This window comes from Hyperoodon ampullatus, assembly GCF_949752795.1.
Source record: "Hyperoodon ampullatus genome assembly, chromosome: 1".
NCBI lineage: Eukaryota > Metazoa > Chordata > Mammalia > Artiodactyla > Ziphiidae > Hyperoodon > Hyperoodon ampullatus.
In genome coordinates, this window is record NC_136914.1 from 195,336,860 (window position 1) to 195,353,721 (window position 16,862).

The window sequence follows — 16,862 nt, forward strand, 5'->3', positions numbered from 1 at the left end:
ATTGATTATTTCTCTAGTATTTTAATATATACTTTTGGAATGTTTGTAGACTTAGATCTTTTTGGCTGGTGGCCGAGTCATGCACAGAATAGACTATAAACTCATACTATTTATGAAGATGGGGAATGAAGGCTGGCCAGTGATTTACCGTAAGGGCATTAAATGAGTTGGAGTAATCATCTCAATTACTTGCTAGGTAGAAGGGGCAGGAAAAAGGAGAAGAAGATGAGGGAGAAACATTTTGTGAGAAAATAATAATCACAGTTACCTGCTTAGTTTAAAACAGACATAACTTCTGAAGTCCTTTAACATAACAACTGTCCTTTCTTTGTCCCCAAATCCCGTCTCTGTCCTTGATACACAGAAGAATACCCTTCACTTGCAGTCTCCCAGCACCTTCCTGAATTCTCCATCAGGCCATGTGAGGAGAATTATGGCTGGTGGACGGGGCACGACATCAGACCAGACCCCAGAGAGACCGATGATTCGCAAATGGCCCTCCACAGATGGTTTCCAGGAGGAATGCACTACCTGAACTTGTATGCAGACTTAACAAATAATTCAAATAATTTTTAGCTTTTAAAAAAACCGAAAGTGTTTTTATTTTTTAACATATAGATTCATACTTATTTTTAAAGTTTTTATATTAAAAAATTTCAAACCTACAGAGAAGGTGAAACTAGTACAATGAACATCTGTATACTCTTCACTTAAATTCACAAATAAATAAATTTTCTAATTTTGTTTATCTCCCTCTTCGTGTACATACATATACATATATGTATATATTTGTGTATGTGTATCAATTTGAAAGTAAGTTGCAGATTTCATGACCCTTCACACCCAAATACCTTAGCTTGTACCTCCCAGAATAAGAACATTTTACCCACAATACCAATATCACACCTAAAACAATGAACATTAATATAATAATGTCATCTAACATACAATCCCTATTCAATTTTTCCCTATTATCCCCCTAAACATCTTTTAGAGCTTAAAAAAAATCCAGGATCCAATCAATTGGGGTGATACTATGAGACCCTGTGAAAATCCTCATCCTCAACAATGTTTCACTTGATGGTTTTGGATGATTCTTGAATGAATTAATACATTTTCTGATTTTATCAATTTTTCTACATTTGTTAGCTAGCATTCTTCCAGCCTTACCATCTACCATCCCTTTCTCTCTCTGAGTATCACTATGAACAGTAATACTATGAACTCTTATAGTCCATAGTTTTGATGCTTAAATTACCCCAAATTTGGCCAATGGAAAACCCTTCAAGCCGGTTCCTGTTTTCTGTCTGTGGTTTCTGGCACGAGATACCTGGAGCTCACCTTGTACATGTCCTGCCCCAGACCTAGAATCAGCCACGGCTTCAAGGACCTACTTACACGATGAATAGGTCACACATCCACACAGTTCAATTCTCCAAAGAGTCACAAAGTGTACAGTACATTCTCCCGCCATCTCCACCTCTCCCTTCACAGACAGCCAATGTTATTAGGTTTTTGTGTATCCTTCCAGAGATAGTTTGTATAATAAAGGCACAAATATTCTTACCTTCTCCCAACGTTTTAACTGAAACGTCGTCAGATTTTGAAAGACGCCTATGACCCCAACCCCAAAAGATCAGAAACCTTTAGGTTAAGCCCTAATTGTTTCAGATGAGAAAAGCTCAGGGAGGGTGACTTGAAAAGTTGTACTGAGGACACTCACATGTTATTCCCTGGACTTGAAATGTTAGTTCCTCTCTAGGCTTCTAGACACCTACTCATTTTTCAAACATCACTTCCTTGGGGAACACTTTCTCTTCCTTAACACATCTCCCTCACCCAACTAGGTGGTGTCCGCTTGTTACAAGGTTTCAGGTTATCACGTACTTCTCCTTCCTAGCACATATATAAGTCACTGTATTAAAATTTGTTTCCTGCCACTGCGAGGACAGGAACTACATCTGTTCTGTTCACTGCTGGCACACAGTAGTTGCTCAACAAAAAAAGTGCGGACTGAAACTTGAACTCAGGCCATCCGGCTTCCAGCCCACTCTTCCTACTGCCTTCCCACTGCAGTCGGAGAAATAATCCCAAGATGTAAATAAAAATTCTCAATAGAAAAAGCCGGGACGTTTTTTCATTTCCACGATTAATGGAGGACCTTGGCAGAAACCGCTCACCGCGAGGTGTGACGGCCGCAGGAGGGCGTCAATCAAGAAAATGCCCCCTTGCCCCGTAGGCGAGTGGAGCCGCACAGAGTTGAGGCCACACCGGGTAGCGCGTCACAGCTTCAATAGCAAACACGTGCAAAAAGGGAAAGCGGGGCTGCGCGCAGCTGCGATCCCCCAGGACCCGGGGATAGGGGACAGGGAGCAGCCCCCACTGGGTCAGAGAAGACTGCACAGCTTCTGCCTGGCGCCGTAGGATCCTGGCCTTCCCTTGATTCCTGCCCGAAGGGACTTCTGCCAGCGTCCCCGGGGAAGCGGCTGAATCCCGGAGCCCACAGATGAAACGGGCTAGAGAGCAAGAGTCCGCATCACCTTAAGTCTAATCGTCCTTACCACGCTGGGACGCAGGCAAGGGCCGTGGATCTCTCTCCTTGGAGTTGCTCCAGGAACCCAGGGCACTCTCTCCCGCTACGAGCACTCCCGAGACGCCCGGGGCAACAGCCAATGCTACCGTTACTCCAGGGAGCGCGCTGACCACGGAGGGTGCTCTCAGGCCTGCGAAGGCGCGACCCGACAAGGGGCATCTACGCCTGCGGGGCCCGAGTCCAGTCGCCCCTTGCCTGGGCCGGCTACCGCCTCCCCGGTCCCGGGCCTGGACCAGTGCCCCCGAGTTTCGGCGGAGATGCCTCGCCGCCGGGGCTAAGGCCGCTTGAGGCCGCCTTCCAGGCAGCTGCTTGCCTCGCGCCTCGCCTGACGGACGCGGCCCTGGGCTTCCTTCGAGGGCGTCCCAGGGCAGGGTGCCTGGAGCCCCGAGCGTCGGCGGCGAGGGTACAGGCGGGCGCAGGGTCCTAACAGCCTGGGAGCAAGCGCGTCCCGGGGGCGGGGACCTCGGCCGGCGGGGGCGGGCCAAGGGTGGGGGCGGGGGACGGCTCCGGGGGCTCCGCGCCATTGGCCGCAGGGCCCAGCGGCAGGAAGGGGCCAGAGAGCGCGGCCCCACCCCGCGGTCGGCAGAGCCTATAGCCGGGAGCGCGGAGCGCGGATAAATGTAGCGCCGCGGCGCGGGCGGTAGCTCTCCGAGGGCCCGGAGCGCGGCGGAGCCATGCAGTACCCGCACCCCGGACCGGCGGCAGCGGGCGCCTTGGGGGTGCCGCTGTACGCGCCCACGCCGCTGCTGCAGCCAGCGCACCCGACGCCCTTCTACATCGAGGACATCCTGGGTCGCGGACCCGCCGCGCCCACCCCCACGCCCACGCTGCCGTCCCCCAACTCCTCCTTCACCAGCCTCGTGTCCTCCTACCGGACCCCGGTATACGAGCCCACGCCGATCCACCCCGCCTTCTCGCACCACTCCGCCGCCGCGCTGGCCGCCGCCTACGGACCCGGCGGCTTCGGGGGCCCTCTGTACCCCTTCCCGCGGTCGGTGAACGACTACACGCACGCCCTGCTCCGCCACGACCCCCTGGGTAAGGCGGCCGGGGTCATGGCGGGGCCGAGCCCGGGCGGCGGCGAGAAAGGCGCCACCCGGCAGGTGGCAGCGCCCAGGAGGCGGCGGGGGCGGAGGGGAGGCAACAGAAAGTTGTGGCAAAAGCGATTGAAAAGCGGCTGTCGGGTGCGCGCGGGGGACGGCAGGCGCGGGCCCCGGCGGCGGGCAGCCCAGTCTGCCCGCACCATGACTCAGATTGGTTTTCCTGCACCTTGCAGGCGTCGGGGCGCGCGGGCCCGGGCTGGACCTCGGGCGCTGCCGCTGGGGCCGGCGGCTGGAGGAGTCCTGGGGTCGCGTGTCGCCCGAGTGGGGCTCCCTTAGCTGGAGGGACTGGGAAGGGAGAGCCAAAGCACCCCGGGCCGCCCCTGCGGGGCAGGGATAGCTGCCGGGCCGGGGTGGTTACGGGGCTGGACCTGGTTCAACAAGCTTGTGCAGTGAAAGAGCCTGACCCTTTCCGTTCATACAGGAAATCTTGAGTTCTCGATAGGAGTAAATCTGGTTTCAGAAGCTGTTAAGTGTTTTCCTGGCTGCATGAAGCAGACCCTTCCCCCGGAGTAGTGCACGCTGCTGATTATTTTATCGACATCCTCAATACAGACAAATTCAGGAAACACTCGACTTCTGATAGCCGGGATCCGTTTTTCTGATATTGTTCATTTCCTCTGTGTGGGATGTGACTTTATGGCAGCTAAAATAACCAGTTGCTTCCCTTTTTTTTTTTTTTTTTTTTTTTTTGAGGCTGTTTTGCCCCAGTCTGAATCCTGACGTAAGCAAAATCTCGAAAAAACAACATTGCCAACTTTCAAAGCATTTAGCGCAGGCCTGCAGACCCACAGACAGACGGACGGACTGACCCACACGTCTTTGGAATAGGAAGGGCAGTGCGGACACGTTGGCCGTATAGAGTTTGCGGGACTTGTCCCCTCAGTGCGTGGCCTAAGAAATAAGCCACCCGTGATCTGCGCTCCGGGTGGCCCTTGGTGCTCCCGGGTAAATAAAACGGGGCTCCTTGCCTTGGGCCACCAGGGTTTTAAATCTACTCTGTTATTGGCAGCTTCTGCAGGCACCCTGGAGACAACTAACATATTAATTAATTGACATTTTAATGTCATCAATATTATGGTGTGGCCCCTCAGTTCTCCACCTTCCTTTTTCATCGCTAGAGAGATTTGGGGGGGATTATATTTTAGTTCTTTTTTTTAAAAAAGTTATTATGTTGTGTTTTTGATTCCATTCTTGAGGGTTTGATGGCGCAGGCCCGGTGCGGCTCTGTTTGCCTTCTGGGCCCCGAGGGGGACCCTTAGCCAGGCCGGGCCTGGGGGCAAACGTTTTCACAGAGCGCGCCCTGGGTTTCCTTGGGTTACTGCTGGGACTGTGCAGGAGGAAGCAAAGGGTTTTTCGAGATAGACCAACAGGAAACACATTGACGGAAATGTTGCCATAGCCCACGGGGTGGCTCTAACTGGCCGCCCCCACCGGCCGGGTGTGAAATCAGAGGAGGCCCGGCGCCCTCCAGCCAGGATGGGAAGCTCCACGCGCCCTGAAGCTTGCTCTTGGGCCGGAGGGCTTCCGTTGTAGCCAGGCCGCTGGACCCTGGCAGCAACGCCTTGGCTAGCGTGACAGACCCACTCTTCCCCAACCTAACGGGTATTTGGAAAGTGCAGTTCACCAAGGGAGAGGACTTCCCTGCAGGTCCTCTGGACTAAAAAAGTTGTGTATAAATTTTGAGAGCGACTGATTAAAGCGGATCATGGTATTTTAAGCTCAGCCTAGAGTCGGTGTTCTTTTGGGGATCAAAATGATTGTATCTAGCCATGGGTGTGATGGTGGTGTGTGTCTGTGAGCATACACGTGTGATCTTTGTGCACATGCCGTGTAGGTGTGTGACTTTGGATGTTCCTGTGTCTGTGGGTATGATGTGTATTGGTGGGAGGGTGTTGGGTCCACATCTCAGGGGGCATACGTGAATGTGTCTGCTTGAGTGTCCCGTAGCCTCCCCTCCCATTCTTTGTCATCCCCAGGGCAGGCAGGTCCGGGGTGGGCCACGCCGCTTCAGGGCCCTCACTAACCGTCGCTTTTGCCCGCAGGCAAACCCCTGCTCTGGAGCCCTTTCCTGCAGAGGCCTCTGCATAAAAGGAAAGGCGGCCAGGTTAGGTTCTCCAACGACCAGACCATCGAGCTGGAGAAGAAGTTTGAGACCCAGAAATACCTCTCCCCGCCCGAGAGGAAGCGTCTGGCCAAGATGCTGCAGCTTAGCGAGAGGCAGGTGAGCTCGCTCGCGGGGCGCAGGCAGGCTCCTGGGGCGGGGGTCGCGGGGCAGAAGGGAGACAGTGGAGCCACCGGGAGCTCTGGCGTGCCTGGATCGCTGGTTGGCTCAGCAGCTCCTGAACGGCTTCTCTCTTCCTCCCCAGGTCCCTCGGGATTCTGGGCTCCTGGCAAGTTTTCTTTCTGTCTTTCCTGTAGGTCAAAACCTGGTTTCAGAATCGACGCGCTAAATGGAGAAGACTAAAACAGGTATTGACATGGCTCTGTTTCTATGGAAATATTTTTATCATGTTATCTCAATGCGAGGCCTGTTACAGGTTGTATGCAAAAGTCATTTGAGGGACTATTTAACCTCTTCACCTTGATTAAAAAGGCAAATAGTCCTGCTGAAATTCAGGATGAGTTGTTCAGGCGGCAGTAATGCTAAAAGCACCTAATGCGGTTCCTATATCAATTATGCTTGGGTTTTCACACACTGGCTAGTAAAACTCCCAGCTAATTGTTTTATAAACCCCATATGTTGTTTATCTAATTAACGCAGGAAAGATAAAGTAATTGACAGTAAATGACTTAAGCAGTTATCTTTGGGAGAAAATTGTTTCTTTTATTTACACAGCCACAATAAAACTAGGCAGAGCTCAAGGGTAAATATAAGGAAATAAACACTTTTAAGTCTTGTTTGCACTGTTTTTTAGAAGAATTAAATATCAAAGTGTTAAAAAATTATTTTCCCTCTAATTCTAGCTCTTAAAATGAATATAAAAACAGTAAGAGAATATCCAAGCCTGTTTGAAAGGCAGCTTAAACTTTCTAACAGTCTTTCTTCCAATGACCTTGTTACGCAATATGTGATAAAAAGTAAAGGCTAATTCAGTTTTTAAAGAAGCTCTGTTGACTTAAAGCTAAAGATTTGTTTTTGATGTCCTAATCTGGATGTTTTCTCCAAAGTTATCTGACAAATGCTGAAATTTTCATTTGCCAGTCTATATACGGTTTATAATAAATGAAATATTTTTGAAACAATAATGAGCGGGGAAATTGAAAGCAGTATGCATTTTAAAATTTAGCGATAAATTTCAGATTCCCTCTCAATATCTGACCTTGTGACTTGTTACATAGCTGTAAGCTTGGTAAATCTATTATTCTATAATCTTGCTTTAGAAAAAAAAAAAACCTTAGCAGTGTATCCTAATATTTCCTCATAGTGTCTATGTGCATTTTAGGCAAAAACAGGATTAAAAATTTACTAACTTATTTGGTTCTTGGTCAAAGGTAGTTTACCGGGGACTTTAAAAACAGTGGTTCCTATGTAATATGGGAATATTTTCCAGAAATTTCCTCCAGATTTTAAGTAAATTATATTTGTCTCCCTTTCCAGTTAGCAACATTCTTCAGTTCTGCATTTTTTTCTTTGCCATGATTGTGTAACTTGCTACACATATTTATGTGTGTATATGTTTGTGAACTTACTCCAGAAAATGCATAAAAAAAGGATTCAATCTAATAATTTTGAAACTTTATCCTTAATTCACTATTTAGCATTCATATTTTTTAAATGTCTGAAGACTTTGTTAATTGGCAAGGCTTAAATGTTTGAAGAATAAAGATAGTGTGTATCTGTAGTAATCGAATTTCTTTTTCTCCCTAAACTTTTAAGAACCTTGAGACCATGGGTCTGGGCTGGAGTTAAGCCTTCATTTGACATAACACATATACATTTATATTTGTGATTGGTTGTTCTTATCTGGCAAGAGTATAATCTTTCTCTGAATATGACAGGAACTTTATTTCTTCCAAAGTGAGAAAGAAGCACAAGTATGTATTTTCTGAATAAAAATATTAAACCTGAGAGCAGTTGATAAACTAAAAATTAAAAAGATGGTAGAAGATGAAAAGACATTTGATTTATGTCTCTCACTTCTTCATATCTCATGATCCCACCAATATCCATTTTCCTCCTCTTCATTCAGGAGAACCCTCAAAACAATAAAAAAGAAGAACTGGAAAGTTTGGACAATTCCTGCGACCAGAGGCAAGACAGTGAACAGAATAAAGGTGCTTTAGATAGCTCTCAATGTTCGCCCTCCCCTGTCTCCCAGGAAGACCTTGAATCAGAGATTTCAGAGGATTCTGATCAGGAAGTGGACATCGAGGGTGATAAAGGCTATTTTAATGCTGGATGATGACCACTGACATTGGCATGTTCAGAAAACTGGGCTTTGGAATAACATTTGCTACAGAAAATCTCCATAGATGAACTGGAAAACTATATGAGAAAGGGAATCAATTTTGGGTGTTCTGGAAACCTAAAATGTGTGGTGCACTGGCTAAATAACAAACACATTGGAACCTTAATTTTGACTTAAATAGTTTATGAACTGATTTTAGATTGTATGATAAAGGGACTCTTCACTGATTAAATTCGCCCCCTTTTTAAAAAGTAACTTGTTTTTTCTATTTATAAAAAGTAATTTTGAACTTTTTTGTTAAATTTTTAAGTTATAACTTTAAAGATTTTAATAGGAATTTCTTGTAACCTGTTTCTACATCCCACTTAATGGAAAAGTAAAGGGACATCCCAAATCCAGAGGTATGCCTTGGAAAGGGGGCCCACAATTCAGGCAGCCTTGTAATATTTTAAAGGAAACATTCCTTACTTTTTTGTTACATTCTTACACTGCTGCCTTAAATCCAAAACCATCTCAGAGCTCTTGTCTCGGGGATGTATGTGTTCTTTTCATCAGAGAGATATATAATCAATATAAGTTGATAATCTTAAATGCTTGTTTTGCACTGTCACTTAGAACCTGTTTGACCAAGGTGTTAAGTGGATAGTACAGTCCAGTTCAAGCAGAGAAACTGACTCATCAGTGACTAAAATTAATCACAGATGAACTAGAAGTAGATTAATTAAATGTAAGTAGACTGTAGATATTGTGTTTTATAGTAAACAATGTTTATAATGTGTGTATATATAATTGTTCACTGTAAAAAAGACATGGCCAAAATGGTTTGTTTGTTTTTTTTAAATGAGTAACTTGTATATAAAATAAATCCGTCGGTGGGATGACTGACCTCTTTGGACCTCTCATTCTTCGATTAAAACAAACCCACACCTTTTCTTCCAGCGCCTGGGGTGACTGGCGCGGTGCCGGGCGCTGGGGCCGGGGCTGGGGCGTGGGGTCCGGCGCAGGAGCATCTGGCGGTGCGTCTCGACGGCGCTCCTGCGGCTCGTGGCTCCTGGCGTCCTGGGGGCGCGGTTCTGGGGCTGGCACCTGAAAGGTAGATGTGAGCCTTTCCCCGGGAGTTGCTGGGGGTTGGCGGGGGGCGGGGAGTGGTGTGTGTGTGTGTCTGGAGCAGTGGAGGAGGCTCCTGCCAGCAGACCCCGAGCCCCGGGCGCGCCAGGCGGCGGGAAGGGAAGAGCAGCTGCGCCGCGGCGGAGCGCGGGGGCCGCCGAACGCCATCGATTCACCTTGGCTGGCCGGGCAGCCCGGGCCGCCGTCCTTGACCCGCGTGAGTCAACACTGCGTCATCCTTTGGCTGCCGAGCCCGGGTTGGGGGTCCGCTTAGGGGGAGGGGAGTACTTTGTGCCAGGACAGCGGTTCTCCCTCTTCAGCGAGCTTCAGAATCACCGGCACAGCTTGTTGGAACTCATTGCCCACCCCATCCCCCGAGTTTCTGATTTGGGTAGGTCTGGGGTGGGCCAGGGAATTTACACTTCTAACAAGTGCCCAGGTGTTGCCCAAGCTGCTGGTCTGGGGCTCTAAGGTGCTCCTTGTGTGGAAAAAGCAGGTGGGGGGCTTCCCTGGTGGCGCAGTGGTTAAGAGTCCGCCTGCCAATGCAGGGGACACGGGTTCGTGCCCCGGTCCGGGAAGATCCCACATGCCGCGGAGCGGCTGGGCCCGTGAGCCATGGCCGCTGAGCCTGCGCGACCGGAGCCTGTGCTCCGCAACGGGAGAGGCCACAACAGTGAGAGGCCCGCGTACCGCAAAAAAAAAAAAAAAAAAAAAAAAAGCAGGTGGGACCCGCGTTCACCCCTCACTCCCTCACCTGCTCCCCTCCTGCCGACAATTCCTGCCAGTGTGGGAACAGGAGGCTGGCAGCGTTGAGAAGGAGGACGAGGGGAGGTGGGCGCAGGGTTCCTGGCCGAGGGAGGGGAGGGAGCAGGGTTGAGGAAGAGGTATTGTGAGCTGGGGAGGAATGAAGTGCTGAGCTGGGGGTGGGTGTGGAGCTGAGAGGAAGGGTGGGCTGAGGTTTCTGACCGGCCGGGTATTGCCAGCCCAGCTGCTTGCCTACTTGGGCCGTCAGGTTCCTGACATTCCAGGAAAACGATGAGAGAGATCTGTGAGCGAGATCTGTGAGGGGGGAGTCCAGAAATCTCTTCCTCAGATTGGGATTGACATATACACGCTACTATATATAAAATAGGTAACTAATAAGGACCTCCTGTGTAGTACAGGGAACTCTACTCAATACTCTGTAATGGCCTATATGGGAAAAAATCTAAACAAGAATGGATATATGTATATGTATAACTGATTCACTTTGCTGTACACCTGAAACTAACACAGCATCGTAAATCACCTACACTCCAATAAAAATGAAAAAAAAAAAAAGAAAGAAATCCCTTCCTCTAGCCTGGGCCTCCAAGGAGGCCTCTAGTTATTGTGGAATTGGGTGCCTCTGGGCTGAGGTCCTGTGAAGGAATGCCTCTGCCCCAGGCCTGGCTTGACTGGGGCTGTGGCTTCCCAGACATGAGCACTCAGATGAAGAGAGTGAAAAAGTCGTTGCACTTAGGGGGTTGTCACACTCTGACTCCTTAGATTCCAAGAAGGCCCCTGGAATTACCTGTGAATTTTATTTATTTATTATTTATTTATTTTAATAATTTTTTCCATCAAACTTGCTATATTGCTACTTTCAGGTAATTTTTTTAAAAATAATGAACAGGGGACTCCTTTTTAAGAAACATTTATTTCTTATTTATTTTATTTATTTATTTTGGCTGCACTGGGTCTTAGTTGCGGCACGCGGGATCTTCCTTGCGGCATGCAGGATCTTTCTTTAGCTGTGGCAAGCGGGCTTCTTAGTTGTGGCATGCATGTGGGATCTAGTTTCCCAACCAGGGATCGAACCCAGGCCGCCTGCATTGGGAGCGCAGAGTCTTACCCACTGGACCACCAGGGAAGTCCTTACCTGTGAATTTTAATTTCTGAGAAAATTTGTACTGGGTCCTGAAGCAGAGAGGTGTGCATTGGCCTGGAAGTTTAAAGATTTGGGTTGGAGTTTTAGTTCTTTGCCTCAGTTCTTTCATCTATTGAATGAAGATGGTTTAGTTGATCTACATGACCCTTACCAGCACCCCAATTCCCAACTCAGTTCTCCTCAGTGTCGGGGCCCAAAGTAGACATCCAGTGGGAGGGTCTCCTTTCCCCTCAACGGTAGGCTGCAGGCTCCCCGTCCCTGCCTGACAGGTTTCATCAAGGTTTCAAAGGTCATAGTCAGTCTCATTTGAAAAGAGGACTGTCTGTATCAGAGTTTGGGGAGAACAGGAGGCTTATGGGCCTAATATTGAATTAAAGCAATCCTGAAATCAGTGTGTGTGTGTGTGTGTGTGTGTGTGTGTGTGTGTGTGTGTGTGTTTCGCTCCTGGAGATAACCTCTGGTTAATGTTTATTCTTGAGAATAACTGTATCATGACTATCAAGCAGAGGAATACAGGTTTATGTATTGATTGGCACTAGAAAAATTGAGGAGTGAAATCTTGTTTTAAAGTAGACAATCCCTGAAACCAGGCTGTTTTCCAATTTAAAGCTATTCCCAATTCTCTTCAAGTTGATCATGTTCTGAATCTAAACATGCCCTTAAGAATCCACAGCATGTTACCTGGAGGAAGTACAGTATTTTCAGGACACGGGTTGGTATTAACTGTTTTCTAAAGTGCCCCATTGCAGATTGCCAATGAGTATTTACAAATTCTTCCTACAATCCAGGCATTTTTCATTTGTTTGTCTTTTGGCTATTTCATGTTGAAGCAGCATGTATGACCTTTACAGCACAACTCCTGTCTTGTTTTTAACTCTTTTTATCAGGAGATTCAACTTGAAAACGGTTATCATTTAGCAGAAAGACAAACAGAAAAGCACATTTTTGTAAGCAAAACGTTAATGATTGGAAGAATTGCCCTAATTTCACCATGACAGTGTGTGATTAATCCCCTGGGTCATGTACTTATACTTTAAGTTATTCAGTTCATCAGTCTTTGATATTCAGAACCCTTTCTAACTTAATAGGATATTGATTTTGTTGGATGATGTACTTTGACTCTTTAAACAACATCACTTTTAGGAATGACTAGGCTGCTGTGTAGTATTTTATTTAGAGAACTGTTGCATAAGGTTTCTTTTTCTTACTTTTTATGGTTTTCTCAGGGTGAAGGCTGATAAGACATCTTGTGGGAAAAGAGGAAACCATCTCTGATAGTGAAAGTATCTATTCTCTTTCAACATTTCTGACAACCTTTTTTCTGTGTGTGGTTTCATTGTTGCGAATATTCATTTTAGTTAATGGGGGCAGGGCAGGGATTTAAGAAAATGTATCTAGACTTGGGGGAAATGCATTTAGCCGGGGACAGAACACACTTACCAAAAATCCCCATTCCAGTTATACTGCCTTGAGGAAGACGACGGGAGCTCAAAATCTCACCCTTTTGATTCTTCTTTAAAATCTAACGATTTTAAAATCTAATGCTCCTCTAAATCTGTGATTGGAGGTGATATTTATGTGAATACTGACAGCATGGGACAAATGTGGAAAACTAAACAATCACTCACGATGCTTCTAATTAGAAGTTTGGTATCTCGTAGTAAAAATAATCAGATGTTGTACTAACATTGACTTTTCATCCTTTTGGGTTTCATGAAATTCCAGCTGGAATCTCTATCTAATCTGATTTTATCCCTTGATACTTTTTTTTTTTTTTTGTATTTTTGTTGAATCCGAATGAGAAGCACTTTGGAGATTCCTCCCACCCACCAGTATACCTGAGGTCCAAGGTCTACAGAACATTAGCTACCCCTTCAGATATGGCTGTGGGGAACCCTACTCAGGAATCTTACCGTTGTGGATAAGAGCAGGGCTGGAAGTAAGGCAGACGAGTCCCCTCCACCTCCCTTGCTGGTTGGGGGCCTTGGGCTCAATTCTCAGCCTCAATTCCTCGAGAGGTGGGCGGCTCACCTGAGAGGAGGCATCAATACCTGGCACACAGTGGGCGCCAAGTGTCAGCCAGAAAAGCTAGAAAGCCCCCACTGAGTCCCTTCTTTTGAAGCAGCTCTTTGATTCGCAGTTGCAGGCGGGAAACCTCTTCAGTCGGATGTACACAAATCTCTCCAGACAATAGAGAGGGCCGCGGGGAGGAGACCTTGGGGCTGGAAAAGGCATTTCCTGTCTGCGGAGGATCTTGACTTTGGAGCATCCGGCGGTAGCCGCGAGGTTTTCGAGGCGGCCGAAAACTTTCTCGTGCGGCTGCTTAAAAAAGTCACTGCCAGTTTCAGTCACTGCGATTTTTCTCGATGAAAGCTAAGGAGATAACTTCTCACTTAAAAAAATTTTTTAAGCATTGGAATTTTTTTTTCTAATTTGGAAGGGGTGTTTGGTATTATTCAAAATCTTAAAAATTCAAAAATCTCATCACCCATCTCATCACTCCATAACACTACGACAAGAAAGGGTTAACGGTAACCTCATCCCTGCCCGACCCCCAATTCATAGATACTGGCAGGAAGAGAAATACCTATTCAGTTCGTCTCCATTAAACTTGTTTATATTTTTCTTTTGTAGTTTATGTCCTTTATCCCGCCTCACCTCTCCACTTTTTAAAAATTTATTCCCTTTTACAACCTTCCCCCCTTTCCTCCATCTCAAGATTCCTCTTCCTCATTCAGCTTATTTCCCCATTAAGAATAGAAAATGACTAGTTTCAATTCTTTAGAGGTCACAATTAGGGCTAAGATTTTCTTCAAATATATAGAAAATTTCAGTTTACAGGTGAAAATCCTAAGTTTGAGGGCGATGTTGCTGGAGTCCTAATACACTGCCCCCATCCCTCCAAGGACAGTTCTTTTAGTTTAGCTTTTTATTTATTTTCTTTTTGAGCCAGGATAAGCAATAATAGTGATAATAATAATCAGAAAGTAATAATACTTGTGTCCCCAGGGGTCAAGCGTTTGTGCACTGGGGGGTAGTGTAGGTGCCCAAGAGATGGTGCAAGGGGTAGGCTCAGGATGCCCTGGCAGAGCTTTCCAGAGGTCCTAACGCAGAGGAAAGTAATGGAGTGCTGTTCTAGGGAGAGAGATAATCAAGTTCACAGACCTGGAAGGGAAGGAGGGCAGGGAATAAGTATGACTAGAATCTTCAGAGGTGTTTGGGTTCCAGCATTTTGGAAGAAGGGATTATGGACTGCATTCTCCCTTTCCAGTCACACAGATCTCTTTGCTTTTACTTCTGCACTTTCCTCCATCTGGAACTCTCCTTCCCCAGACATTCTCCTGGCTGGCTCCCTTGCCTCCCTCAGGCTTGGCCTTCCCTAGCCATCCTGTTTAAAATCACAACTCCCTCTTCCCTATTCTCCTCCCACAATTTAATGTTCTCTATTTCCCTTATTACAATTGGATATCATATTTCAACTTATTTATTTATTACTTATTTGTCTCTCAATGAAATGTTATTGCCGCAGCATAGGAATTTCTGTTTTGTCTGCTGCTATGTTAGCTCCAGCCTGACACATAATAGGTGCTCCACAGTATGTGTTCAATGAATGAATGAATGAACATATATTGAGCACTTACGATGCATTAAATATTATATGAGTCCTTCACATAGTTTATATCATTTAATTCTCACAAAAATCTTCTGAGGTGGCTACTGTTATCACCCTGTTTTTCTGATAAGGAAACTGTCACTGAGAAGTTAAACCCAAGACCTCAATTACTGTACCAGTCAATGTTGTAATGTGAAGTTCCTCATTTAATCTTTTGTACCCTTGAGGAGGTATCAAGCCAAGTCTAATTCTAGATGTAAGAAGAGAGTTGAGGGTTTTTGTTCATTTTATGTAATCTTTTTGTTTTAATTCAAGTCCAGCATTAAATCTGGAAGGGATTACCACACAGTATAGGGGTTGTGCAGCTTCTGCGTGTATAGCACATTATTCTGTTACACAAGAAACTAATAAGCTGACTGGAGCACCATTTCTAGTGCTCCAGTGGGGAAATGAGCGTTATAAAATACACTTTAGGAATTCCCTGGCAGTCCAGTGGTTAGGACCACGTCCACTGCAGGGTGCCCGAGTTTGATCCCTGATCGGGGAACTAAGATCCCGCAAGCTGTGAGGTGTGACCAAAAAAAAAAAAAAAAACCACTTTATATCTGTTAAGGTGTTTAAAAAAATATCTGTCCCTGGCTTATGTTATTTGGTGTTCCCATTATATAAACTGTCTAGTATCATTACATTTCTTCTTCATTTGATCCACTGATGCATGTTCCACAAAGGCCTCTGAACATAGAGCAGCTCAGTGGCTTACTATGGGGTCCCCAGCATCTAGCACTGGGTTTGGCACGCAGTAAGACGTTTTTTTTTTTTATGTGGACCATTTTTTAAGTCTTTATTGAATTTGTTACAATATTGCTTCTGTTGTTTATGTGTTTTGGTTTTTTGGCCAGGAGGCATGTGAGATCTTAGCTCCCTGACCAGGGATTGAACCTGCACCCCCTGCATTGGAAGACGAAGTCTTAACCACTGCACCGCCAGGGAACTCCCATGCAGTAAGCTTTTAATAAATATTGTACTGCAGAATGAAAATGAAAACCACGTGCCCTCCCCAATGGAAAGGAGAGACATTTCCCCTCCTCCTCAAGCCTTGCACTCTCATTATATTTCCTATTCCTTACCATCAGAAGTATAGCTTCTCTGGATGGCTCCCACAGCACAGTAGAAAGCATAGTCAGGGCTGCAAGTACAGGAGAGTCTATGCCAGGCTTGGTCATGGGTGGGAGGAGGACAGGTTTAGGTCTGTTTAGTGCTTTAAACAAGCGCTAAAAGATGTCCTCCCCCCTCTTTTTATGGACATGATTTTTTAAAATTTATTTTTATTTTTTTAATTTTTTAACATCTTTATTAGAGTATAATTGCTTTACAATGGTGTGTCAGCTTCTGCTCTATAACAAAGCGAATCAGCCATACATACACACATGTCCCCACATCTCCTCCCCCCTGCATCTCCCTCCCTCCCACCCTCCCTATCCCACCCCTCTAGGTGTTCACAAAGCACCGAGCTGATCTCCTTGTGCTATGCGGCTTCTTCCCACTAGCTATCTATTTTAGGTTTGGTAGTGTATATATGTCCATGCCACTCTCTCACTTTGACGGACATGAATTTTAAGAGGAAGTGCTTCTGTGGGTTTATATTGGCCATCTTTCCCTTAGATTTGGCAATTTCATTCAATTTCCAATTCACACTTCTCAATTTCAATCAAGAGTTTCATTTAACATATACCTGGTTGGGCTTCCCTGGTGGCGCAGTGGTTGAGGGTCCGCCTGCCGATGCAAGGGACATGGGTTCGTGCCGTGGTCCGGGAGGATCCCACGTGCCGCGGAGCATCTGGGCCCGTGAGCCATGGCCGCTGAGCCTGCGTGTCCGGAGCCTGTGCTCCGCAACGGGAGAGGCCGCAACAGTGAAAGGCCCACGTACCGCAAAAAATAAATAAATAAATAAAAATTTTAAAAATAAATAAAATAAAATATACCTGGTTTACTGAAAAATGACACCATTTGGGGTAGCCTGTTATTACTACTATTTTTATCAGCATGATCCATTTAGCAAATGGAAGCAGGAAATCCAAATGTTTTTAAATGATTTCTTAAAGTACATGAATTGCAAAGAAACAAATGT

At 46.2% G+C, this 16,862-nt stretch overlaps 1 protein-coding gene across 1 annotated transcript; it reads left to right on the top strand.

The window, feature by feature from the left end:
- Window positions 1–3,267: 3,267 nt before the first annotated feature.
- Window positions 3,268–8,099, top strand: HHEX (hematopoietically expressed homeobox; the record flags this gene model as incomplete). Its single annotated transcript, XM_079705568.1, has 4 exons — window positions 3,268–3,631; window positions 5,739–5,917; window positions 6,115–6,165; window positions 7,887–8,099. 4 exons carry the CDS (start codon window positions 3,268–3,270, stop codon window positions 8,097–8,099), a joined length of 807 nt encoding a protein of 268 aa, XP_079561694.1.
- Window positions 8,100–16,862: the final 8,763 nt, after the last annotated feature.